The sequence below is a fragment of the Buteo buteo genome, chromosome 19, assembly GCF_964188355.1.
Source record: "Buteo buteo chromosome 19, bButBut1.hap1.1, whole genome shotgun sequence".
Lineage (NCBI taxonomy): Eukaryota > Metazoa > Chordata > Aves > Accipitriformes > Accipitridae > Buteo > Buteo buteo.
This window is the reverse complement of record NC_134189.1, coordinates 774237-799819: the sequence shown is the minus strand read 5'-3', so window position 1 is coordinate 799819 and position 25583 is coordinate 774237. Positions and strand designations below refer to the sequence as shown.

Below are 25583 nucleotides of genomic sequence, written 5' to 3'. Positions count from 1 at the left end.
ATCTAGATCATGAAACTTCCCCAGCTAATCTGAAATTCCCAACCACTCAACCTGGCTAGGTAATTCTTTCTTTTTGGTTAATATTGGGTTAAATCAAATGCATGTCCTTATGGGACCAAACACCATGCTATTGGGAGTGAGCAAAACCCTATCACTTTTTAAGACTCTGAATGCTGGGCCAGTGAAACGCTTCACTTCAGGCACAAGAAGAGTACTAATGACTTCGCTCAGGCTACTTTCATGCTTAGAGCCACAGACTGTTTTGCTGGGCTGTCCCTGATAGCTGGGGCTCACAGCCCAGTGTAGGAATACCAGGTTCCCATCAACTCACACTGGCGCTGTAAGGCTGAGCCTGGCAAAACAGACAGGAGCAAACTGAGAAATAAGGGCACTTCTGTTCTAATTATCACACCCAGCAAAAGAGAAGACCCTGGCTTATGTAAGATGCTCCTTCCCATGCCAGATCCCAACAAGGAAGATCAGAACCTTTATCCTCCTGTCTCCAATCCATCCCTTCATGCTAAAAACTTCACTAACAGGAGAGGAGGGGCTTTGCACGCTCAAGATCTTACTTAACCAGCCGTTATCAGAGTATTTGCAGGGTGCATGAACTCTCTTGCCTTACATCACTGCTCCCAGAGGAGTCAGTTGGCTTTCTGATAAAACTCTGTGCCACTTAGGAAGAGAAATTCTGCATTTTGGGGATGATGCACACCTGATAAGAAAGATGCCTTACGCCGTTATCTATATTGCCTTAGGAGGGACACGCAGTAAGCGTTGCATCATATACAAATACTGTCTCTGTCTGCATGTCAGAGAGCTGGAAAGTTAGCAGGCAGATGCAGACAGCGCGTGTATCTCCACGGGGCAGCCTGCGCAGCTCGGAGCTCCTCAGAGCCTCCCAAGAGCCCTTCAGAGGATCCCTTTTCTGTGGCGTTTGCAGCCAAGGTGTACCCCTGACAGCCTGCGCGCTTCCCCCCCCCCGACCCCAGTGTGTGTATTTGTTATAACACCTTGGGAAGGAAAAGGGTGCTGCCTTTGCAAAGTTAGATAACTGGCCCAGTTCTTTGCTGCCGGATTGGCTGGGAGAGGCCCTGTAAAACCACGCTGGCCAGCCGCCCGGCCCAGCCCTGCGAGGCTGCGAGCGATTTCCACAATTGGCCACTTCAGAGTGGGAGAGGGGGAGGTGAAGACAGCCGGGCAAACTGCATCCCTGCCAGGCTGCTTCCCTTCCTCCTCGTTCTTTCTCAGCCGGAGAAGTTTGGCAAGCCCGCTCCGGGTGCCTCCGAGCCCTTCTCGCAACGCCCAGGCGAGTGGGGTGTAGCGTTGGCGGCCAGGCACCTGGCCCTCCCTTAGCCGCGCTAGCGCAGTCCCGGGACAGGACATGTCAAGCTGCAACAGCCCCGGGGGCCCCGCTGCCCTGGACTTTCCAGAAGTCCTGAAGTCCCTGCTGGAGTACTCCTTACCCTGGACCAACAAGATGACAGGTAGGATTGAGGGGATGCGTGCTGGGGGTTCTGTTTTGATTTCTCCTTCCCCTCCTGAAGTTGCAAGGCGAGAGGGGGGCAGAAGGTCTTGTTTGCTGCAAGCCCTTCAAGGGTGTGTTTCGCCCAAGTGTCCAGGTCGGACGGGGGGTTCTGGCACCGAGCGTGTTGTGCAGCTAGAAGGAAAAACGGCAGCAATGGATTGATTACAAAATCAGTCAAGAGCGCTGAGCTCCTGATCCTTTTAATCTCTGTGCTCAGCTACTTCTTGGAAACCCGCAAAGCTTTGTGCACAGAGGAGGCTTGGGCACAAATCTCCGTGTTCACGTAGGAGCAACTTCCAGGATTGCCATCCAGATTGTCCCACGGTTAATAACTGCTGAGCCTCCAGACACTGCCTCTTCCCAGATGCAGACTGTTCAGGGAGCCCGGCCTGTGTGGAGCAGGCTGACTCTGTGCAAACTTTGTGTTAGATGCTGCAGTTGTTTATCAGTGGAAAGCTGGGGTAGGGAATACAGAAAATGTTGTGTTTTCTTTGCAAGAGCACTTCTCTACTCCTAGGCTTTCCCACTTTCTGTGCAGCATCCTAGAAAACAAACGGAAAGGACCCAGGAGGTTATTTACCCTGGGCTTCTGCTGTGCTGAACACTTTGCTCTTGCTGGACTGATCACTTTTCTGTTGCTGGGCGTGCTCCAAGTGCCCATCGCACAACTCGGGGACTCTGGTTTTGGATAGGATGCCACATGCCCTTGGCAAGCTGCTTTTTGGTTGTTGTCTTTTAACGTTTGTTGCTGAGTGCTGGGGAGGTTTGTGGAAACACCTCAGCTCAACAAGCTCATGCCTAGGCACGAGTGAGCTGAACTCACAAAAACAAACATGCACAGAGCTCGCTCTTCTGCAGGGAGTTGCTACCAGGACACGCAGATGGTTCTGCAGTCTTGAGGGGCAGCGTGATCCAGGAGGTGGGAGCAGAAAAGCCAGATGCATATTGTGGCATGGGATCCTGCTCTCGCTCCAGCGTCAACCGGAGAAAAGGCTGCTGCTCCAGCAGTAAGGCAGGAAAGGCAGCTGCCTACACCTGCTGGGATACAGGGAGCCCTGTGGCACCTGCACGGCTCCCTGTAGGAAAGGGGTTAATAGGGCAAGGGGAGCTGCCTTACCCCCCAAGGCCTTACCCCCCATTTTGTCATATTGTTCCTGCTGGTGCCACCTGTGAGCTGGCTCTCTTCTTTGCTGAGACTTTGCCTGCTAACTGGTGTGTTTACATATCGTACAGTATGAAGCTGCGTGTGGAGACCAGGGCATGTTTTCCGAGCTGACTGATACCCAGGTAGAAAGTGGACCTAGCTGGGAGGAGGCTGTAACGGCCAAGGGAGGCTCACGTGGTGCTGAGCCTTGCTGTGGCTAAGCTGAAGTTTGGCTGCCTCTCTGGGATCTCTGATCTCCACAGCCAAGTGGATTGAATTAATCCAATGGAGGAGTGCTGGCAAGATTTATCTGTTTGGCAAGAGTTGGAGTGGGAGGTAGAGGGGAGATCAATGATTTGTAGAGGGAATAATTTAGTCTTAACTCAGTGTGGCTTATTTGGCAGCTGAGGGTGCTGTTTTGTGGCAGCTTTCTTCCTCAGCCCCAGGACCACCCTGCCTCTCAGCAGCACCTCCTGAAACTCTTAGAATTGTCCTTATTATGCCGCCTCCCTCCCCAGGCCAGCATTCCCATCATGGCCCTCTTCCCACAGAGCTCAGTTCTCTCCTCCTGGGTCTCCGTACCCACACACCCCTTGTCTGGATTTGCTGGGTCTCAGGCCTCTGTCTGAAATGTGTTCTGCTATTCAAACCTCCCAGCGGGGCTTGCTGTACGTGCCCCCCCCACTTTGTGCCTAGCACTGGGCTGCTTCTCGCTTGTCTCCCTGCTGCATCAGAGCTGGGCTGTTCTGCATCATCTGGCCCTGACAAGACTCCCAGCAGTAACAGCCAAGGCCGCTGCATTCCTCTCCTCACATCTCATTGTCCTCCTCTTTTCCCTCTCGGCTGCAGAGCAGAAGAGAAATTGTAAAAATCCAGGCAGGTCCCAGCTTAACCAAGAAGGTACAGCTGATGGTGTAGTGCCTACTTTCTGCTGGCAGTGGCTTGAGCCCTAATCCCCAGAGGTGGTGAGGAAAAGCTCTCTCAGAGCAGCCTGCCTCCCTCCTAGCTGGCAGGGCAGAGCTGATGCCTGAGCAGGGAGATGTGAGAGGGAACCCACAGGAATGCTCCCCAGGAACTCCCTCCCTCCCTCCTGCCTGCGGGCCGGGCAGCTAACAGTGTATACAAGCTAAACCCTCTCCAAGCAAAGTCACAACCCAGTGGTGGTGCAGAACAAACCTTAGCACAGTGGAGTGTGGGTGGAAATGTGCTGGAGGAAGAACATGGTCCATCTAAAGGGAAAAGCCCTGGAGTAAAGGCTGGTGAGTGGTTTTAATTACCTCCATTCATATGGATGTTACCCAGCAAAGCGGTTGCCATTGAGATCTGCAGGGGGGATGCATGCAGAGCAGAGCCTGTTCCTTGAAGGAGCGCTGTACAGTACTGAGACACAGCATCATCCCCTGGGGCCTCCAGCATCAACAACAATGGAACAAAGCGACCATAAGAGCCGTAACTGAATGGGAAGCCTGCAGCCCGCCCGCTTTGGCTACATCCCCTCACCCCGTTCCTAGAAGCTGCTCCTTCCCGGCCTCACTAGGTTGTGTTCTCTGTCTACCACCAGCTCTTTCCCAGGCAAAAGCATCGCTGCGAGCCCGCTGCCCCTTGCCGAGCTGTGTGTGCCGCCTCTCTCATGTGTGGTCCGACATCTGTTTCATTGCCCCATGTGAAGTGGCATCTCCCTTTCACGCATGTGCTTTTTCCTTCTGCCAGCTGAGCTTGGCAAGGCAGAGGGAGTCCGTGGAGGGCAACCAGCAGCCCTGGAGCACGCTGGGCAGTGGAGCATGACCTGTTCTGCCTGCTTCTTGCAGCTGGATTTATCAGCCTTGATAAATGATGCATTAACCCGCGCTGTTCCAGCCTGTATTAACAAGGTGGCCCTTGCAAGCTCCCCGTCAGGCAGCATGTGTGCAGGAGTTCCGTCAGGAGTCCCACCCCTGTCCCCTGTGAAGGAGGGAGCAGATTCTGCCTCCCAGCCTACACAAAAGAAATAGCCAGCAGGTAGGGCAGCTAGCTGCCTGTCTGCCCAGGTTGGATGGAGACATCCCCGGGTCCTCGTCGCAGTAGGCATCTACCCCATGCGACTTCCAATCCGTTCCTTTTCCTGGGGCGCGTGGAGAGGAACTCGGAACTGATGTTGTGTCACAAAGACCATCAGGGTTTATTAGCCAGGGTCAGGTCAAATTGTGCCTTGCCACTGAAATGAAATGTCTGAGGTTTGTGGAAGGGCAGCCGAACCAAGCAGATGCCCGAGTGTCTAGCTGGGAAGATGTCCCTTTTCTGCTGGCACTGAGGGGGAACATCTCCGCCCTGGCACCTGTGGCTCTGTTGGGTGCGGATGGGGCCATCGCAGGGAGGTTGCGCACCCTTTGCTTTTCCCTGCTCGCGGTGCTATGCGGTAGGTTTGCTGCGGCCGGCCCTTCTGCGGCAAGAGGCAGCAACTGCTGACAGGAGAAGCCCGTGGCTGTAGCGTCTGTCACTTCTGCGAGCTTATTCATTCTGCAGGAGAAGCTCCTCAGTATCTGCCTCCGCTCTCGGGAATGAACTTGGCAACATTTGCTCCCTTTGTGTGTTCAGAAGCTTAAATCCCAGCACGGCATCCCTGTTGCTGGACGGGGAGGGGAATCACAAGGATTGCTTGTGGTCATGAAAACTTGGAGAGACCCCCCCGCCCTTCGCCAGCAGCCGCAGTGAAGTCCTTCTCCCTGCTCGCGTTATATAGGGCACGCCGCTGCGGCTGCCGCCGGCGTGATGTAGGACAGAGCGGGATTAAATCCAGGTCATGTGGGAAAGGTGATCTCGGGATCCTAAACGAGGATATTTAAGGAGCGGCTGGAGCGCTGGCACCGGCGGCGGGCTCCCGCCTCCCCCCCCCGCCCCCGGCCACCACGGTTACGCGACCTCCGAGCCCGGGCCCACCTCCCTGCTGGCCGAGCCCGGCCGGTGCCCGGGGCAGCAAGGGAGCAGGGGCTCGTTAATCGCCGGTCAGCTCGGGCCGCCCACAGGGCCGCCTCCGCCGGTAACGGCCGCCTGAGGGAGCGGCGGGGGAGAGCCTGCCGCGCACGCGCAGAGGCGGCACCGCCCCCCTACCCGCCCGCCCAGCAGGCGAGTGGCGGGCGCGCGCCCCGCGGCAGGCGTTTGCTTTTGCTGCTGCTGCTGCTGCTGCTGCTGCTGCTGCTGCTCCGCCCCCGCGCGCGCGCGCCTTCAGGAGCAGCTGGCGGTGACGCAGCGCCCGGGGGAGGGGTGGTGGGGATGGTGGTGGTGGGTGGGGAGGGGCGGGGCACGGCATGCTAATGAGCCGCTGGAGCCTTGCCCCTGCACGTGCCCCGGCGGGCGGGGGGCGCGTGCCCGCGCCGGCCACGGAGGGGCGGGGCCTGCCGGCGCGGCACCGCCCCCCCTCCCCCGAGCGGCGCGGACCAATCCGCGAGGCGGAGAGGGCGGGGCGGGTCTCGACGGCTTGGGTGGGCGAGGCCCCGGCGCTCATGAATACTGAAACACGCGTGAGGTGTCAGGCGGCCGCGCATGCGCCCTCGGCCTCTCGCGCTCTGCCGTGCTCCGCGCTCGTCGGTCGCCGACGGGTCCCCGGGAGCTGTCGCAGCCTCGCCCCGGGCGCTGCGGCCGCTGGCGACCGTTGACAGCCCGCTCGCCCGCCCGCGGGGAGTATGCCCGGCCGCGCCGCGCACCAGGAGGCGGCGGCGGCGGCGGCGGGAGGACCGGAGCCCACTGCAGCCGGGGGGAGCGCGGGGGCCGCCGCGCAGCAGGAGCAGCGGGGCCTGGCGGGCGCCTTCCCGCTGGTGCTGAAGAAGCTGATGGAGAACCCGCCGCGGGAGGCGCGCCTGGGTGAGCGCGGGGGGGCGGCGGGAGCGCGCGGCTCCCTTCAGCTCCCCCCCCCCCTCCTCCCCCCCCCCTCCGCCGTCTTCCCTCCCCGTCCCTCGGAGGGCGGGACCCGCCGGGTCACGGTGGGACTGGCTGCGGGAGGGGGGGCACCCGTGGGAGAGGCCGGCCCGGCGTCCTCGTCCTCCCCCCCCCCCCACCCCCGGTACGCCCCTCGCCGCCCCCGGCACGGGCGGGATCCCGGGGCCTCACGGGGCGGCCTGGAGGCGGGCCGGCTCCCCGGCGCAGGGAGCGGAACCCTCGTCTGCTGCCGTCTGTCGGGGCGTGCTGAGGTGGGCAGAGGAGAACGGCCGAGGGGCAGGCAGAGTCGGGGCGTGAGGCGGCGGGCTCACGGCCTGGGGCCGTCTGAGGCCTCCCCGAGCTTGAGGCACGTAGTTGGGACGGCGGTGGGAAGGTTTCGAGTCTTCCTCGACCCGAATTTGCTGAAAAGTTGTGCGATGGCACGCATAAACAGCAAAGCGCTTCAAGATTAGGCTCGGTGATAATCCGTGAGGGTATGTATGACTGACTGCCCGCCCGTGCAATCCTGTACGGGCTGGAGCTGGCGCTCTCCCACTGATTATGCAGATAGCAGCTGTGTAAATAACAGTGCTGGTGCTTATAGTCTTCATTCCTGATGGCACTTTTTTTTTTTTTTTCCCCTCCACCTGGCAGTATTTTTGCCTTTCTGAGTATCAGTTTGATTCTGAGGAAGGCTCAGGTTTATCCGCACTGCTGTAATGCCCAGTGTACTGGCATGTAATAAAGTAAGTCCTTACATTTAGGAATTTTGAGGTTCAGAATCATTTTTGGAACATCGGACAATATCCATGCAAGGTTGGCAAGATCATTCCCACTGAGGTTCCCAGTTAAGACCCATTTACTTTGTATGTTTAACATTGCACAATACTGTCTAAATGTATCCATCTTGTGATTCTGGCAAATATTTTTTTTTCTCTTTTATGTAAAAAAAACCCAAAAACCGAACAAAAACGTCAGCCCCTGGTAAAGGTTTTAGTTATGTTGCCATGGTGCAGGATGCTGCAGTACATAGAATCTTGAATCTACAACGTTATGGGATTTCTCAAGCTATTTCTTCTCTCGATCCTTTCTAAAGGCAATAGTGCCAGCAGGAGCAATTTAAGTTCATGTATGGAAACTATGATGGTAGCTGACTGGGATATGGTGACTTTGTCTTAGGGGTGGTTTTCTTGTGCAGAATCATGTGATCTGGCCTATGGAGATGTAAAATTTTAAAATTAATACAATTTTGAGGTAGTGCATTTTTCTAAAATTAGAAACATTTTATACTTTTCCTTTTACTAGATGACCCCATTCCAGCTTGGGAGGGTGTTCAGCTTGACTCTAAAGCTTGCTAGTGAGTCCATTGCATCTTGATTACTGCTCTCCACTCATGCTGTGATGAAGTTCAGGTTGTTCTCAAAATTTCTCCATAGATTTCCTTAGTCCACCTTGTGTACTGTTTCACTTCACACTTTGTAGAACTTGTTGCTTTCTGTTTATTTTGATCTCTGATGCTTTCCTTGTTTGCATATTTGCAAGACAAAAGAAAGAATGCCTTATGTGTTAGCAGGTAGTTACTCCTAATTTTACAAAAGACTTGTCAGTAGCGTTGTGACTCAACTGACTTCAGAGGATCCTTGTTTATTTTCTGTTCCTTTACAGTATAGTGGTACAGCCAAAATGTTAAATAATTACTAATTTACTTAATAGAGTGGGGTGTTTTCAGCAAGCTTTTTGAGAAGAGACCCTATGCCTTTTGTCTGGAATGCCCGTTGACAAAAATACAATTTTCTGTCTTACTCTGCGAGAAATGATATCAACTAGCTGCAGTGTCCATTTATAGACTCCACAAGCTACCTGTGGGTTTTCCAACTGCTGTAGGTAATTTGACTACCCAGTAAGCAAGCAGGCTTTCTAATCCTTCTGAGCAACAGAGGAGGACATCCAGTTCCAACTGAATGCCATCATCTTGAATGCCCTGCCATATACCAAGTATATCTGACTGGCCTTGCTGCAAGTTGTTGTCATGTACATTGTAAGGATTAAATAAATAACAATAATAATCTTTTTATAAAAAAAGTCTATGGGGTAAGGGAAGAGCATTAATATTCTGGAGCAGGAGTGTAGGTCTCTCCTATTAATAACGAGCTGCTGCATGCTTTCCAAAGGATGCCTTAATCACCAGTTGTGTGCTGCTGTGGCAAGAGGAATGCCTCAACAAACATCACGGTAATGGGCATCGGGGATACAGAACCCCATAACCTGTCTTGTTCCATTGTCACAAGTGGGACTAAAGATTTATGGAGCAATCAGCCTTGGTCTATATAGTGTTTTCAGTATAATTTGACAATATTTTTTGATGAATGAGGAGCACTTTGTCAAATAAGTGTTTGTTGTGTTTGTGGCTGGGATTGCACTTGACAATTGTGGCTAAAATGTCTTTTGGTCTGGGTTTGGTTAGTTTGTTGGGCGTTTTTTTGAGGAAAAACCAGGATGTGGAATAAAGCTCTTCCCAGGCTGCTGCTTTTGGCTAAAACAGCAGTATTTCCAACAGTTCAAGAACTGGAATGCTCTGCCTGAATTACTTAGCATAAACTAGTGACCTCTCTGTTAACAGCAGATGTACAGCCTAGTTAATAGGTCACAGTAGCAGAATGAGGGGGCTAAATCGGACATGAGCTATCAGCTGCAGAAGTACAGTCCAGATTTATCAGGGTGACCTTGAATCACTGCAAATGGAGCCTCTTAGGATACTGCAGCTCTGCTGTCAGGTAATACCTGTTTACACTATAAATATCTTCAGAGATTTAATGTTTCAGGTCCCTGTGCTGGGGTGGGCAGAAACTTCCCCCTCAAGATGCAAGAAGTTAATTAGTGTTTCATTAGATATTGTGCACCCAGCAGGATGTTGTGCAGCTGAAATAAAGGTTAAATGAATTGAAAGAAAGCCAGTGGGAAAACATCAATGCAAAAATTATCATACAACAGTTTTACCTCTTTACGTATCACGTTTGAAATACATGGGCACCCAATATGTGTGTTAACTTCTGCTATTTTAATATGTTTCAGCTATTGCTGTTAGAAGTGAGGGGGGAGAGAGAGAGGCAGACAGACAGCATAGCTAAACAAAGACAGCACTGGGGCCCCAGTGCTTGCCAGTTGTCAGCTTGTAGTAGAAGGGCAAAAAATTTCAGATGGTCTTCTCGCGTGAAGTAAGGATCTAATCTGGTGTGAGCCAGGGACAACGGCGAGAGGAAGTTGGAGGGACCACAGTCTTTTCAGGTTACTGAAGTACAGCAGGATCTAAAAGTACAGCATACCTAAAAGGCATTAAAAGATCTGAGAAGAGCCACATACGCCAGTAGTATAGTCTTTTTGGCATCTACCTTCTGAAAAGTATTTTTAAGCCTTATGTTTAGTCTACTGATCACTTAAGGTTTCTTTTCTCCTCTGTTGGAGGTGTTGTAGTAGATGTTGCAAAACAAAAGCACTGCTGGCTTGCATTAAAACCGGCATAACTTATAATGGAATACTATTGTTTTCAAGAGTAAAGAATGATTTTTTTCTTTTTGTTGACATTTTGACTCAACATTCACAAGTTTTTTTTATCATGTTGATTAAAAAATAAAGTGATTTACAAAGAATTCATTATTGTCATTTGCATTTGTTTTGGTGATGTCTTTACTAGGATATCATCCAAAACCCCCAATGCAAATCAGGGTTTGGTTGTGCTGGGCACTGGGCAAACCTTGGGGAAACACCCAATCCCTGATTCACAAGTTGGATGTAAAATGGTGGTTCCAATTTGGTGGGGTGTGCTTCAGTAATAAGTGAAATCATCCTTATATGTGGAGTAGATGGTGTTTCTTTACTAGGTTCGAGGAGCAGCTGTTAGAAACATTCAGGTTATTTGCATCATGACTGTTAACCTGCACATTGGCTTTGCCCAAGCAAAGGGTAGGAAAGTTGCAAAACTCACTCCAAAAAGGAGTTTATAGCAGGGATAGGAGTTGGAAGATGGCAATTCAGAGGTGGCAGTGTGAAGTGGCAAGGGGGAAAGCCAAAAGCTGCAAAAGTTTGTTAAGAAAGCTCGGGTCCAGGAGCCACTGGTCTGAAGTTAACATGTTCTTTAGGTACTTGCTCTTAGTCCCAAGTCAGTGGCTGGTGTATATTTTCTCAGCTGTTTAGTTTAAAATTGGTATCTTCTTTTGTATAAAATGTTCAGAGTATGGTAGATTAAAATGGTAATTTACTTTGTATGGCAGCACTGTTCTTTAAGCCATAAAAAGCTCTTTCAATCTCAATTCCACACCAGCTAAGGCAACAGCGGAAGGAATGCCAGTTCTATCAGAATAGGTTTTATATAAATAGGCTGTTCTGATTTAGAGCAGAATTTCACCCCCACTCCCACCCCCGATAAAGAAAAATACTCCTTTAGCATATTGTAGGCAGTCTAGAAAACCCTAATGCCAAAGACCTGTGCATTTTATTGAGCTAACCTGTGTGAATATTGGAGATCTAGGCTGGTCCAGTGTATGCCCCTGGAGTCCTTGTTCCATTGAACTGAACATTTGTCAGCTTCCATGGTAAGACCCAATTTGCAGTTGGTTAGGGGACGACTGATGACTGTTCCTTTTGACGGCAGTGCTGCCTCAGTGTTGGCAGTGGTAGCACTGCTTCTGCAATGCCTCCTTCAGTGCTGGTACAACTGCATGGCTACATGGAGAACTGGATCAGGAAGATGACTTGGATTTTCTTTTTTTTTTTTCTTTTTCTGCCAGCTTATTTTTATCTCTTAAATTATGTAATTATTCCATAACTTGAGTTTTCTGCTTGGATTCTGTCCCAGACAATTGTTAAGATTCAGCAGCTATGGGGAACATGGAAACAGCCATTTTTCTGTAATAGGTGCACTGTAGCACAGTAAATGGAGAAAATTTCATCAGTCTTTTGTGGCTTGGGGGTGGGGTGTGGGAGTATGCCTTATTAGACATCTCCCCAAAGAGTGAAAATTGTATGTAGGTATTCTGAGCTATCTATAGTGAACAGCATTTGGAGCTATTGCTTTGTGTAGACATGCTGAGTCATTTCAGAAATAAATGCTTCTAAAACACTGAACAACAGACATCCAGGTCTCTGGTGTCCTGGGGACCTTTTGACTAATTTTCAAGTGTAATCTGAAAACCCATATCCCTTTCTTGTTTGTATCTAGATTATTCTTCTGCACCTTCTTTCTTTGTGCATAGAATAAACTACTTCCTTGGAGTTTTCTTAATGGCTTCCCATGTAATCCTACTTACAGACACTCACTTTTGCTGTCTTCCAAGATGAGGCTGTGAAACCCAGGCTATTTTGCAGTGACTAGTTAACAATAAGCTAGATGCAGTATTATATCACGTTTGGTAAGTTATCACAGCAAAGATGTTTGTCTTCAAGGCTACTCAGATGTCTGTGATCCAGCCATCACAGGGAGTCAGAGCATTCCATGCTGATTTACGTATGAATGTATGAATGTTGCCTTTCAACATCTGATTTTTCAGATCATGTCATGAGGCAGAACTATAGCTTACTGAATTTCCTTTCATGGGGATTTTGTTAGACTCTTAAACCTTGAGTCTCTCCTGTGTTGCAGCTTGTACAGTGACCTACTTGTATCTTTCAGATAAAGAGAAGGAGAAGATAAAGCTTGAGGAAGATGAGGCAGCAGCTGCCAGCACTATGGCAGTCTCGGCTTCCCTTATGCCACCCATTTGGGACAAAACTATTCCTTACGATGGCGAGTCTTTCCACCTGGAGTACATGGATCTGGATGAGTTCCTGCTGGAGAATGGAATTCCTTCCAGCCCTACTCACCTGGATTTGAACCAAAATCCACTCTTGCCTGTGGCTGAGCTGGAAGGAAAGGAGTCTGCCAGTGCTTCCACTGGTTCTCCTGCATCATCCTCTTCCACTGCAGTTTACCAGCAATCTGAAGCAGCCTCCAGCACAGGTAGATGGAATAACGTGGGGCTCTGAGGGACTTTTGTTGTTCTCATATTAAAAGGTGCCTCTTTAGATCAAAGAGGAGACATGCTAACCTGTCAGTGTTAGCTGTGGCAGGTTAAGTAGCACAAACATGCTCAATGTAGAGCTTTATTCCATGTGTCAATTCATGAAGATGCTGCTACTCCTTTTCTTCCTCTCTCCCTACTCCTGGAAAAAAAGAGTGAGTGTTTCTCAGTGTGCAGTCTGTTTCTCTTTTGAAATTAGAAGAGCTGAAAAAACAACAGAAAGTATTTGCTTTCTTGGTATTGCTAATCTAGTGAGAAGCTAGACATGTTGAGAAAATAGTTTCTCAGGTTATTTTACAACAGATTTGATAGTTTATGACAAGTCATTTGTGCTACCTTGGTGGCTTGGTCTGCTTGGGTGACCTTATGCTAACTTAATGCACCTCAAATAACAATGCTTAATAGCAAAATAATGAAGCAATCTCTTCGTGCTAGCCTGTGAAATGTGAGAACAGACACTTGGAAAAGGTGTGTTAATGATGCAGTTTGATGTTCTGTGGTGCTTTGAAGTGGGAATGGAGGAACAACAAAACAGAACTGTACTTAAATGGTACTAGGAAACTTCTACTCTTCATTTGTAGTATGGAGATCTTCTCTATTAAAGAATTTAGCAGCTCGGTTTGCCCTAGATTTGGAGTTTAAACATGATAGCCATTAAACTTTCACCGTACTATTTTATGAGCAGACTTTACAGACAGTGTTTTGCTCAAGGCCCCTTCTGTGAATCTGTGAGAGAAAGGCAAAATGTAGAACCCCTTCAATAAGACATAGGGTGTGGCTTTTTTCTAGGCGTTGTATTGAAAAACGTACTCATTTGCAATTCATGTGTATGAAGTTCATGAACAATAGATAAATATGACAAAGTTTATATGAACACTGTCAGTGTCAGTCTGTTGGGACATTTGTTACCATGTGGCAAAGAAGTAAATACTGTTGCACTTGTAACAAACCCACCTTTATTTAGTCCTTTGTTTGGAAATACAATTGTCTGATCTTTGAAGGTCCCAGGGACTGCGGTCTTTGGGCAGGCTTGTTTCTGTAAGGCTTTCTATGGTACAAAACTCAGGCTGATACAAGTTTCTCGCTTCTTACTGCTGTGGAAGGCGCTTCTTACTGCTGTGGAAGGCGCTTCTTACTGCTGTGGAAGGCGCTTCTTACTGCTGTGGAAGGCGCTTCTTACTGCTGTGGAAGGCGCTTCTTACTGCTGTGGAAGGCGCTTCTTGAGTGTGCAAAGCGTGTATTTTTTGCCAAGGAAGTATTAACTCTTGTCCTGCATCTATCTACTCTTGTCTGTTAGTTTGGCATATGTTCCTAGAGTTTGTATTACAGACTGGACTGTGTGGCTTCTCTCTGTACCAGCAGCTGTACAGCACCAAGCACTCCCTAGGGAAATACCAAATACTATTATTAAATACTGCCCACAGTAGGGCAATAAACAGAGATACCCAGGTTGGCTTAGTTAATTTTCTTCATTCTGCTGAATGTATTGTAACTTCTGTTGTTGCCAGAGTCCCCACCACAAAATGAGAGAAATACTCCCAGCCCCATTGATCCTGACTGCGTAGAAGTTGAGGTGAATTTTAACCCTGACCCTGCTGATTTAGTGCTGTCCAGTGTGCCTGGTGGTGAGCTCTTCAATCCTCGCAAGCACAAGTTTACTGAAGAGGACCTGAAACCACAACCAATGATTAAAAAAGCCAAGAAGGTTTTTGTCCCAGATGAGCAAAAGGTAACAGATTTATTGCTGCAAACTTCTCTAGGCCTTGATCGAAGTTTCTGACTCTGTCCAGACATTTTGACATACAAAGCTAATGTGCCATACCTACATGATTGGGCAGAAGCACTGCCAAGAACAGAATTGGCAAGTCACCTGCTGCTCTTGCTGTTTTGCTGGTTTGGTATCATAAGATAATTACTGGGCAGGGGCAGCTTATGCTATACACAGAAATTGGAAGTAGAAGAACTATCAAGTCACGTCCTCATCAACTGCACTTTTGAAGGCCATTGTATATATTTGCCCAGCATTATGTCTGATCTGGCTTTAAGCAGCTCAGACAACAGAACAGGTTGTTTTCTGTGGAAGTTCATTCCCAAATTGAAACTAAGTAAAGGGAGCATTTCAGTTAGACAGCTTCTTAGTAGCCAAGTCTCTTACTCTCCCTAGTTCTAGCAGTGCACTTGGTTTATCCTGAAACAAGACTTGTGTGAGGATGAAATCTTACAGTACTGTGTTGCCTGCATTTTGATGTCAGAGCCCTGCAAACCAAAGAAGGACATTCTTCAACATAGCAGTCAGTGTGAATCTCATTATACACTAAGGAAGTGTCTATTTGATACAGTTGTCAGGTTGCCATCTTTCTTCTCCGCCCCCCCCCCCTCCTTTTTTGCTACAGGATGAGAAATATTGGACAAGGCGAAAGAAGAATAATGTGGCAGCAAAGCGTTCCCGTGATGCTCGGCGATTAAAGGAGAATCAGATCACAATTCGGGCAGCCTTTCTTGAGAAAGAGAATACAGCCCTGAGGACCGAGGTTGCAGAGCTGCGCAAGGAAGTGGGACGATGCAAGAACATTGTTTCTAAATACGAGACCAGATACGGACCCTTGTAAGCACACCCCTTTTCCTTGTTAGGGCTCCTTGTTTTAGCCTCTTAGACTTCTCTGCCTTCTGTAGAGACTCCCAGAAATAAAAGTTTGTGGAGGCTTTGCCATTCTGCATCTACAAAAAACCCCAAACCCTGTTTCTGTTGGCACAACTTGTTCAGGCCCTTTCCTGATCATTGTGTTGCCCAAAATCTTAGTGTCCGTATTTACAACTTTGTTTTTAACACTGATAGAGCATTTTCTGATGTCATACAATAGAACAGATTCACCTGTCTGGAGGAATAGATATGGATCCCTCCTGACTGGACAGGGCTTTTGCTGTCTGTTCGAATCTCCCATTTTAAGTGGAGAAAGAGCCTAGGAAGCTCTCCTTGCTTTTTTTTTCTTCTTTTTTTTCTTTTTAAACTCCTGTTCTTTTCTCCCTCTCCACCCCGCCCACCCATCCCAGTCAAATTGTAAAACATAATTTTAAGATATAAGCAGATGTTGCTGGGCAGCATCATAAAGTTATTTCCTTTCCCATTCAGAGGCACTAGAAAGTACCTGTTGTATAGAACTCTGTTCCTGTTAAAGAGGAACAGGGGAACCTTTAGGACAGGAAGATGGGAAAATATTCAAACTCTTGTAAAAACTGAGGTATCTCGAGGTTAATGCACAAGTGTTATGCAGACCAGAGTCAGTGCAGTGTTGATTAAAATACTGCTCAAACATCTTGGTAGGTTTTAATCCTGGATAACTTCCAGAAATGAAGGAGAGAGAACACTAGGGGATCTCTCGCTTTACAGATATGGACAAAATAATGTGCTATGTGTTTTAGGCTGTATTTCTATCACCACCCCTCCTTTTTTTCCTTAGAGGGACTTCCCTCTTGAACTGCTGATAAAGCAGCATGTTACACCTAAAGAAGAAGTAAGGGAGATTTAGAAAAAGTGGTCTGGCTCATTGGGCTGAACCTTGAGTCCTATCTGTTAAGGAATTGCCAGTACCTTGTGCTTTGGAAGAAGGGTTGTTCTTTTTTTTTTTTTTTTTTTTTAAGAAGCAGACAAGCCACTGTTACTTTACTGCACCTTACCTGTTGTACAAGAGCTTGAGAAAGAGTTTTGGTCCTTTGCCTCGTGAACACTCTATGGAACAAGCTACACCCACTCTAAACACGAACAGTTTACCTCACTATCTCCTGTGTAGCAGCATATCGGGTCTCTCCATGCCTGCTGGTTCTCTCTCCAGCATGTTTCCTGTTACAAAATTAGCACACAAGACTTGCCCTCTTGGAAGTAATCCATTCTCAGCACCAAGCGCTGCTTCAACAGTATGTGGTGTTAAAAGAAAAAATATGTTGTGTGTGATGTTGGGACCTTCTACATGACCTACAACTGCAAGAACCAGAAGCTTTAACAGAAGTGTATGTCTAGAAGTCCTCTTAACAAGAGAAGCTATCTTGAGATAGTGGCTGTGTCAGAACTCTTAGGCTACACTTCCTGGGCTAGTATTTGTATCAGGGAGTAAATGTGGGATAGAAGATGTTCAGGCTGATTTCCAGTTCCCCTATTGAAATCTGAAAAATATATTAAAAAACCATTGGGGTTTCTTTTCTATGCTAAAGACTTTTTGCCTAGCTTGTCTTTTAAAAATAATGTGGAAATTGCTGTGAGTTTAGACCAATTGTGTGTTGACTTCTTAAGGAAGTGGAGAAGCAGGCTAATCCAGTATGCTTAAATTAAATGTATGCTTTGAACTATCTCCCCCTCTGTTCCGCTCTTAATTTGACTAGAGTGGCTCTTGATGCAGCGTTGGTCTAATTTCTTTCAAACATATTAAAAATTGTCACCCTTTCAGCAGGGGTTTTTTCTTTCACAGGGTGGTGTGTGGTGGTGATGGTGGGAAGTATGTTATAAATAAATTGTCACACTTAATACTTTGCTTTGTTTAAAGTGACTTATCTGATTCCGAGTGATGCAACTTTAAAGACTTTTAAAAACAAAGAAACTAAAAAGCACACATGAATCGCCAGTCTTCAGAGTGAGCAGTGAAATCTATGAGGTGTCCCAACACAAACAACTGACGATGACCCTGCCTGCCTGCTTGCCTGCAAGTACCCCATCTGAACTACCCAGGGCTGGGCATGATGAAAAGTGCAAAGTCTCCTTAATTCTGTATATGGCTTTCTTATCTGTCTTTCTCACTGTAACTATGGACTACAATAAGCTTACTTATTGGGGTTTTGTCAAGACACTCAAAGTTCATGTCTCAAAGTCTGTTGACAGCCTGTGTGAATAGTGACTCTTTTGTTTTGGCACTCGAGTGGAAGAAAATAGGGAGTTCAAAATGGACGTGTCTGTATATATTAAGAACTGCTATATTTTAAGACTCTTTTCCCTGCAGTAGAATGAATTTTATTTAATACTGCAGCTTACTTCTGGTAGCATCTTCTGAAGTACCGTGAGTGCAGAATTAAAGACACCAGGACAACAGCTGTCTGTGATGTGTGAGACTTCCAGTGCAGAAAAGTACAGCAGATGTATTGAAACAATCCAGAAAGCACCACAGTGTGCCATACAAAGAGTTGTACTAAAACTCTATCAAATGACCCATGTAATAGTAAAACACTTCGGTTGCTTTCCTGTTCCACATCTACGCTGCTGTAACCTGCCTTTTCCTTTGTTTCTTTTATGAGGCTCACTTTCTTTTATAGTATCTTGCTGAAACAAGATCTATTCTTCTGTTAACAATTTAGCAATCATGGAAAAGGTGCTAGTCTGAGCTGCTGATCCCCATGTCTTTTGGCAGTCTGAAACTACCAAATGAGTATTAGCTCCAGTAAAACAATGGCTATTAGCTGCTGTATTACAATTTTCTGTCTCTTGACTACGAGAACTGTGGTGGTGAAAAACTGAAACAAATGCCAATGATTTCCCACAGTTAGAAGAGCCAGCTTAAGTATCAAGACCCTTGTGCTGGTGTGGGAGAGTAGATGAAAGCTTGGACAGATTGCGGGGATGTTTATTGTGTGTAGAAGATGGAGGAAGTAGGTGGAAGTTGCTTTGTAAGAGTTTCATCAGCATAACAAGAATCTACTCTTATATTAAGGAAGGTTAAGAGCTAAATTTGTGTAGGAAGAAAGAGAGTACTTAATTTCTGGGAAAGTAGTACAGGGCCATACTTGTAGCCAAAATGGCGATTTTAAGACAGGAGGATATTCATGCCTGGAGTTTGATAAACAGCATACACCTCAAGAAAAATAATCTCAAAAGCTTTCAGAAGCACAATTGCCAAAATTGAGGCATGACTAGTTACCAGCAAAGCTCAACACTACCATGTTGAACAAGTATTTTGACTTTGCATTTACCCAAGAGATTCCACCCCTAATTTCAGAGCAGAAAGACAAAGAGAAAAAGGTGCAAAGCAGCAGCTAGTGTTGTAAACTTCATTTAAAAAAATAACAAAAATCTCAAAATCCAAAACTCGTAACTAGTTTTTTGAAGGCATAACCTTTGTAAAGAGCACATACGTTAAATGTAGTTATTGACCTATTATTTTTAATGGACCATGTTGTGAAGTCAAGAAAGTGCTTTTAACTCTTTTTGCTGGTTAAAAAAGTATACTTACGAGTGTATTACTGTAATTCGGGATTCTAAAGCTCTGAGATAATCTTGGGGTATTCTCTTCAAATAGATGAATAGTTTAGCTCCGTGTTGCTGAAATGTCAGCATATATCTCTATCTGTATCAAGTATTGCTGATTTGGACCGATATTTTTGGTATGTGCTGGGTTTTGTTGTTGTTTTATTTTGGTGATAAAGGCCAAACCATGGATTTAAAAAACAAAACAAACAAGCCTGACAGCATGTAAATGTAGCAACTCTTTTTGCATTTATTGTTTCTAAATTTTCAGTTAGCTTTGAAGAGCGGTTCTTGAAAGTCATGCTTCCTGTTTAAATCACAAAGCTAAAGGGTATTGTAACTGGGCAAGGAGTTGCTAGTCCTTCATTTGGGTCTTGCTGTCTTACTGCTTTAGGAGCATCTTTTTAAGACGTACATATTGTATACAGGATTTGATTTTGCAGTATGTCGTGCTATTTTAACAGCAAAATATTCCGTCAGTGAGATTAGTATGTGCAATTCTATTAGCTTTTTCTGTTGTATTAAAAGCTTACACAGTGAAAACTAACAGTGAATGTTCATTAGATCTTTCTTTCAGAGAAGACTGTTAGCAAACTCCTGTGCTCCCCTGTAGGACAGTGCACATTTGCACACTGTGATTCATGTGTCTATGGGTTGCAAAACTGGAAAATCGCACTTTAGGGTGAGTGCGGCTTAACTTTTGTAGTTGGAGAATTTTTTTGTTAAGAAGCAAGATCTTTAAAGATAGATGAGAAGGTGGTAACTATCTAAAGGAGTGTAGGTATTGCCAGACAAAAAATGATGTGCAATGCTGAAATTCCTTTCTCGGTTTTTGCAGTCTCAGGAAGTTAATCTTACTGCTTCAGAGCCCTCTGCTCCTCTCAGAACGGTTAACTATATAATCTCATTACTTTGACTAGGATGACAATCCTATCCATAAGTGATAACTTGGGTATGTTTTCATAGTGGTCTTAAGACGACCAATATTCTTTTAGCTCAATTTGGACATTAAAAGATGCTGAATTGACACTGTTGAGACTCTGGAACATGCTCTGTAGAGGCCATAAAGCGTGCCTGATGCCAATGTACCCCATTCCAGCTGTAAAGGGACCATCTCCAAGGGGAGAGAATAAAGGGAGTGCACCTTTCAGCATCACTGCAGGGATTGCCAGTAAAGGGAGCAGTTTTTGACACAGCTGTACATTCATTAGGAAGTGGATTGACACCAAATGGCCATTTTGCAGTACTAACTTTGAAATTATATAAACTATTGATGAGATTTGTGGGCAATGAATGTTGTCTTACTTTACAGAAGAAAGACTGAATAAATGATGCGCAACACTTAATACAGTATTGCTTTCATACGTGGTTCTCTAATCTACACATAGTTGTATCTCCTTATAATAATACAGGTTTGTATTTAAAAATTTCCTAGAAGCTTAATCTTTCACCTGTTGCCAAGATCCGCTCCCACTGAAGCCAGTAACAAAGGTCTCTAACTCCCACAGGAAAAAGTCTTTTCTCTCACCTGGTTATCGTAAAGTTTTAGCAAGCACTGGAATCCTGGGTGTCTGCTTTACTCTGGAGCATTCTGTGCTGGGATCGGGTGGATATCTCAGATTGCAGGTGTAATGTTGGTAAAGTGGTCCTATCACTTGTTCATTTACATGGTTAGTGATAGTTTTGATATTTGGATAATCTGAATTCTGCTTTTTGTTGTTGTAGTTGCCCTGCATGGACAGGGTAAAAAAGTAGTGTACTATAAACTTGTGCTGGGAGAAGAATTTTAAAAAAAAAAAGTTAAATGTGGCTTTTTGCAGTTCTTCTAGTAACATTTTATGTCTTTTCTGACAATTCTCCCTTTCCCTGCTGTGCTGTTTGAAAGCCCAAGGTGTTCTAGCTGTAGAAATACCTTTCAGCATTATCTGCAGGACTGCTTCTAATTGTACCAAATTCATTTAAAGTTGGGAGGTGCAGTGGAAGGCCAGCAGGCTTGGGAATACTATAATAAAACCACTTGTGTGGAAAAATATATTTGTGTAGATAGCAGAAATAATGCACTTCCACAGAAAAGAATATTGATGCTTCAGCCTTGTGAGCTGTCTCAGCATGACAGGGCTTTGTTCCTTGTGATCAGATGCCTGCCTTTTTAGTGAGAGTGGAGGTATCTCGGACCTTTGTAAAATCCAGATAAGCTTTTTTTCACCCTTATGGTTTTAGCCACTAAGCACAAGATGAGAGATGCAAACTTGTCTTCATGCATAAATCTCTTATTTTTGGCAACCTACATCTAAATCCATAAACAGCAAAGTAATTTGTCAATGCTAGTGTTTTGTCTTTGCAGCACTCCCAAGACACTGGCTGGCTTTCTAGATGTTCAGATAATTACTCTGATCTGTATATCTGCCACTGTAACGTGGTGAAGATAGACAAACTCACAATGAAAGAATGGGAAAAAGGTAGAAAGAATAGGTTTAACTAAAGTTCTGTGGAGATGCTAACATAACACTAATAGAGCAATTACAATGATTTAATTAATGATAATGCAGATTTGTCATGTAGAATGTAATTTATTAGTTTGATAGTGTGCTATCCCCCTAGTGAGTCACTTTTGGAATGCAAACTCCTTAAATTTCAAGCAGCTACAGGAGAAAGGGAATCCTTTGAGGAAGATATATGTATAGATAAACATACAGATACTTGGCAAGGAGAGTAAAGAATGAAAGCAGGAAGAGAAGAGTAATGCAAGAGTATGACCTGAGCCAGACTGCTAAAACTGAAGCCTCACTCTTTACAATTTTAGGACAATTTGGATCCCCTCAGTTTAGCATCATATAGAAAATATGTACTTGTTTAGGTTTTGGTAATCTCCTTTTCTTGATCTTATTTCCACAGTCCGGAAGAAAGTGAAAGGAATATACAGAGAGGGAGGAGAGTTATTGCAGAAAGGCATGAAAAAATAGCTGTTGCTTTAACTAAGTGTGCTGTTGCACTGGGACTTGACCTGCTGATGTGAACTGATAGTGCTGTGTCATTAGGAAATTACTATCTAAGGCCCCGATATTTTAAGGCCTCAATTCTGCTGTCATTTCCGCATGGGATGAGCCCTGTATCTATAGAGAACCATGTGGACTTCACAGGATCTGTTCTTGAATGTGAAGCTCTGCCCAGGCAGTCATCTGCAGAATTGTGTCCTTAACACACAATCAGTTGTAGTTACAAGGCTGTTGATATTAAGTGTAATTTGGGTGCCTGTTACATAGCCAAAACCCTTGATACTTCATTTTCCCAACTAAGGCATGAGCAGAAGCCTTTTGCTGTACAACATCTGTTTCAAAAAAAAAAAAAAAAAGTACTTCACATACATCTAGTAAATTAAGGCATGTGATTTTGGTCTGTGGGTCTTAACAAACTTTGCTCGTGTACCTGCCTGAATGTTTTCTTAGATCTGCAGCTATGTCTCAGTGAGAAGGTATGGTGGGATTTGTTTTCCCGAGGGGGCACAATAGCAGCTCTCATCTGTCATGCTGCAGGTGACCGCTTGCTACTGGCCAGGATCATGGATGAATGCATCCTCTGCACTTTTATGTGAAGTTGTCTGAAATATGGTGATTAACATGATTATTGGAATACTGTATTTTGTATAACTTAGAACATGTAAATACACTTTTAAAACTAATCTGTTCTATGAAGTAATAAATAAGTGCTTCCATTGTAATATCTGAATATTGTTAATGCTTCATGTAGCTTGATTTGGATTATTTTTTTCCTAGAGAACTATGGAAATCAAAACAAAGATTGATGTTGTGGAATTCTAGTCTAGTTGTGATGCTTTCTATCAACAAAAAATGTTTTACAAATAATAATGAGCTACGTAAGCAGAGAAACTGAGAATTTGAGGGAATTGATTCTCTTCCAGTCTTTCTTTAACAGTAGTTGCTGATTACATTCATAATTCTACACTTCCCATCCCATTAGCTGGACAGTTGATTTGTTGTTTGTGACTAGCATTTGGAAAGTGGCAATATTAAATTATTTGTAAAGCTTAGTGATTGAGGAAAACTGAAGTTTGTTGGGTTTGTTTTTTTGTTTGCTTTTTTTTTAACTGTTCTCTCTTTTGGCTCAAACAGATCTGTCTCCACCCTTCAGCCAGACTGCAGCAAGTTGCAATGAAACAGTGAGTGACTGTTACTGAAGCTCATTTGTAACCTAGATAGTCTACATCTTTATTAGTTCTATTATGTACCTAGATGACACAGGTATCCTGTTGTGGTGTGGAGAGAGAGAGAAAGTGATTAATGACTTGAGGTTTTGCTGAGTATGTGTTCACTGGATACTGCTTAGCTGGAAATTTCATTAGCTTTCATGATCTTTTCTATCTTGTGTTAGAAGAAAAAAAACCAAAACAGTGGAGTGAGAATCATGAGCAGTCTGCTAGGAAATATGAACACTTGGGTTTTGAGGAGGAGGAGAGATTGATCCATCAGCCTTCATCTAAAGAGATTAGCCTGTGATGACACCTTCTCCAGTCATAATATAACTTCTTTGTCTTTAATGCTGTACTGGAGCAGTCTTCTCTCTGGTAAGGGCTGCATTTGCAGTGTTCCATAAATGACAAAGCCACAACATCTTTTGTAGTGGGCAGAGATGGTGGCATCTCTCCCTCCCCCCCCTTCTTTTTTTCTTCCCCTCTCAGTGTCTCTAGGCTGTAAAATAGCTATGAAAGCTAAGCATATGTGCAAGTTATTCAGAGAACTCTGTTCCTGCAAAGCTTTTTCAGAAATACACAATTTTTAACTAAATAGTTTGAGGGGACTCCTATCTGCTATATTTGGCCTGAAATTCTGTTGCCTCCTGGATAAAAGTATTTTTTTGGCTTCAGATGTGACGCTGATCTGTCCCATTCATTCTGTGGGATGGATGATAAATCTGCACAGTATTTATAGAAGATATAAATCTGATCTTGGTTTTACTGCGTATTAAGTTGTTTAATCTCTTGGGTGTCTGCTCCTTGAGGTTGTCTATATAATTCTTGTACATGTAGCTGCTTTTTGAAGCAGTCCATCAAGTGCATTTGAGATCATCCTGACTGAAAGATTCTGTAGAAATGAAAGAGATAATAAAGTTTTTAAAGCGGCTGGGTAAAACTGTATTGCCATAAATGGTTTTAATTTATATATGAATCTTTTGTCCCAAACTGCTTATTTTGTACATAAACCTACACAGTCCTGGCAGCTGATGGGTGAAAATAAAGGTGCTTAAACAGCAATCTAATGAGGAAAGGGCATTTCACTGTTGCAGAGTTGGTATTATTTTATATTTCCATTTATTACACTTTTTTAAATGTATAAACCACAGATTTGAATTCTCAAAGTCTTCAGCTTGGATTTTGTGAGTAGTTTAAATCCTCTCACCTCTCTGCTCGTAACTGGTTTTTAAGAAAAAGAAAAGCTTTTGTTTAAAATGTAAAATTTTGACTGTATTAAATTCTGTTAGTACCCTTCCTTTTTAAGAAATAAAATGTATATTCCACTATGCTGAGATCCAGTAATTTTGTTCTCTAGAGAGCATACTGTGTGCTGTACACCTCAACTGCCAGCATTACATCTGCAATTTGTGCTGAAGTTGGTAGACACTAAAGCAGCTGATCACCTTTTAGAGTTAGGTTCTTGATGTTCCTTTCCCTCATGTTAACTGTTAGATGTGCTGGTAACAGGTATACAATTCCACACTTTTATTTTCTGGATTAATTGATTTAAAAAACTTTGCAAGGTTTTGCATTTGTCCTGTAGTGACTCTAGGTTGAGCCCTTTCAGGTAGGGGGAGAAATCCTGAGAACTACTAACTAGTCAGCCACAGACACTCGGACCTTGCTTTGTCTGTTACTTTGGGGCTGACAACAACCACAAAATAATCAGAATTTAGTTTTCTTTCTTTCATGGGAAGATGCAGAGTCTAGAGTAAATAAGTTTTGACCATAAGGACAGCTTTCTCCATTCCTTTCCATTTTTTTTGACCTAAACCTTGATTGTTTGATTTGGTTGGGTTTTTGGGGGTTGTTTTTTTGTTGTTTGGTTGGTTGGTGTTGTTTTTCCCCCCCAAGGGCTGGTAGGTGAAGATCAACCTGGTAAGAAATGCATGTCTTCTATACATTCTCTGCTTCTGACCAGAAAGGACGGCTTCCAGAAAAGGATGTGTTCACTTTCCTTGGCCTCTTACAGTCCATGATATTTCTACCTGAGACGCATGCTCCCAAGGAAGATGAGATTGCTGGTATTATAGTTCATCTGGAATATTTTACAGTATCTGGAAACTGCAGTAAGGTGGAGTCTGTTGGTTCTTTGCTTTTGTAAAAGGTATCTTGTATAATTAGTAATGGGGGGTGGTAGGAAGGAAGTCAAATTCTAAACAGGAGGAAGGGGGGGAGATAGGATTTCTGATCCAACTCTGCAGGTAGGGCTTTCTTCTACATGGACACTCGATGACCATTTCCTGACATTTGAGGAAGAGGTATCTAGTCCAGGCGTTAGAAGGTCTATGAAGACTGGATTGGCATCTCATGTGGGTGTTCAGCAGTATAATTTTGAAATGTATGCATGAAAATGACTACCTGCAACCTACCATAGCAGATTATGAAATATTCATATGGTTTTGTGGAAGGAAGAGATTGTGTCAATTAGTTGTTTTTCTCTGGCTGTCTTCCAGAGCCATGGCATGATGAGTGACCCAGGCAATTTGTGTATA

The 25583-nt window shown here is 45.1% G+C and overlaps 1 protein-coding gene across 7 annotated transcripts; it reads left to right on the top strand.

The window, feature by feature from the left end:
* The first annotated feature begins 1174 nt into the window (after positions 1–1174).
* On the top strand, positions 1175–24374 carry TEF (TEF transcription factor, PAR bZIP family member). 7 transcript variants are annotated; one of them, XM_075051451.1, is made up of 5 exons: positions 1175–1487; positions 12229–12555; positions 14125–14345; positions 15010–15221; positions 17152–24374. In XM_075051451.1, the coding sequence occupies exons 1-5, from the start codon at positions 1385–1387 to the stop codon at positions 17171–17173; spliced, it is 885 nt and encodes a 294-aa protein (XP_074907552.1). In that variant the 5' UTR covers positions 1175–1384; the 3' UTR covers positions 17174–24374. The 7 variants fall into 7 exon arrangements, with proteins under 7 accessions (XP_074907552.1, XP_074907551.1, XP_074907553.1 ...); XM_075051450.1 differs by lacking the exon at positions 17152–24374 and adding an exon at positions 16256–16351; XM_075051448.1 differs by lacking the exon at positions 1175–1487 and adding an exon at positions 6196–6509.
* The last annotated feature ends 1209 nt before the right edge of the window (positions 24375–25583 follow it).

Excerpts from the sequence above, each read along its gene's own strand:
- TEF (XM_075051447.1), top strand. The coding sequence starts at position 6,332 with ATGCCCGGCCGCGCCGCGCACCAGGAGGCGGCGGCGGCGGCGGCGGGA. Across the intron at positions 12,556-14,124 it reads TGAAGCAGCCTCCAGCACAG|AGTCCCCACCACAAAATGAG; the intron begins GTAGATGGAATA and ends TGTTGTTGCCAG. Across the intron at positions 14,346-15,009 it reads TTGTCCCAGATGAGCAAAAG|GATGAGAAATATTGGACAAG; the intron begins GTAACAGATTTA and ends TTTTTGCTACAG.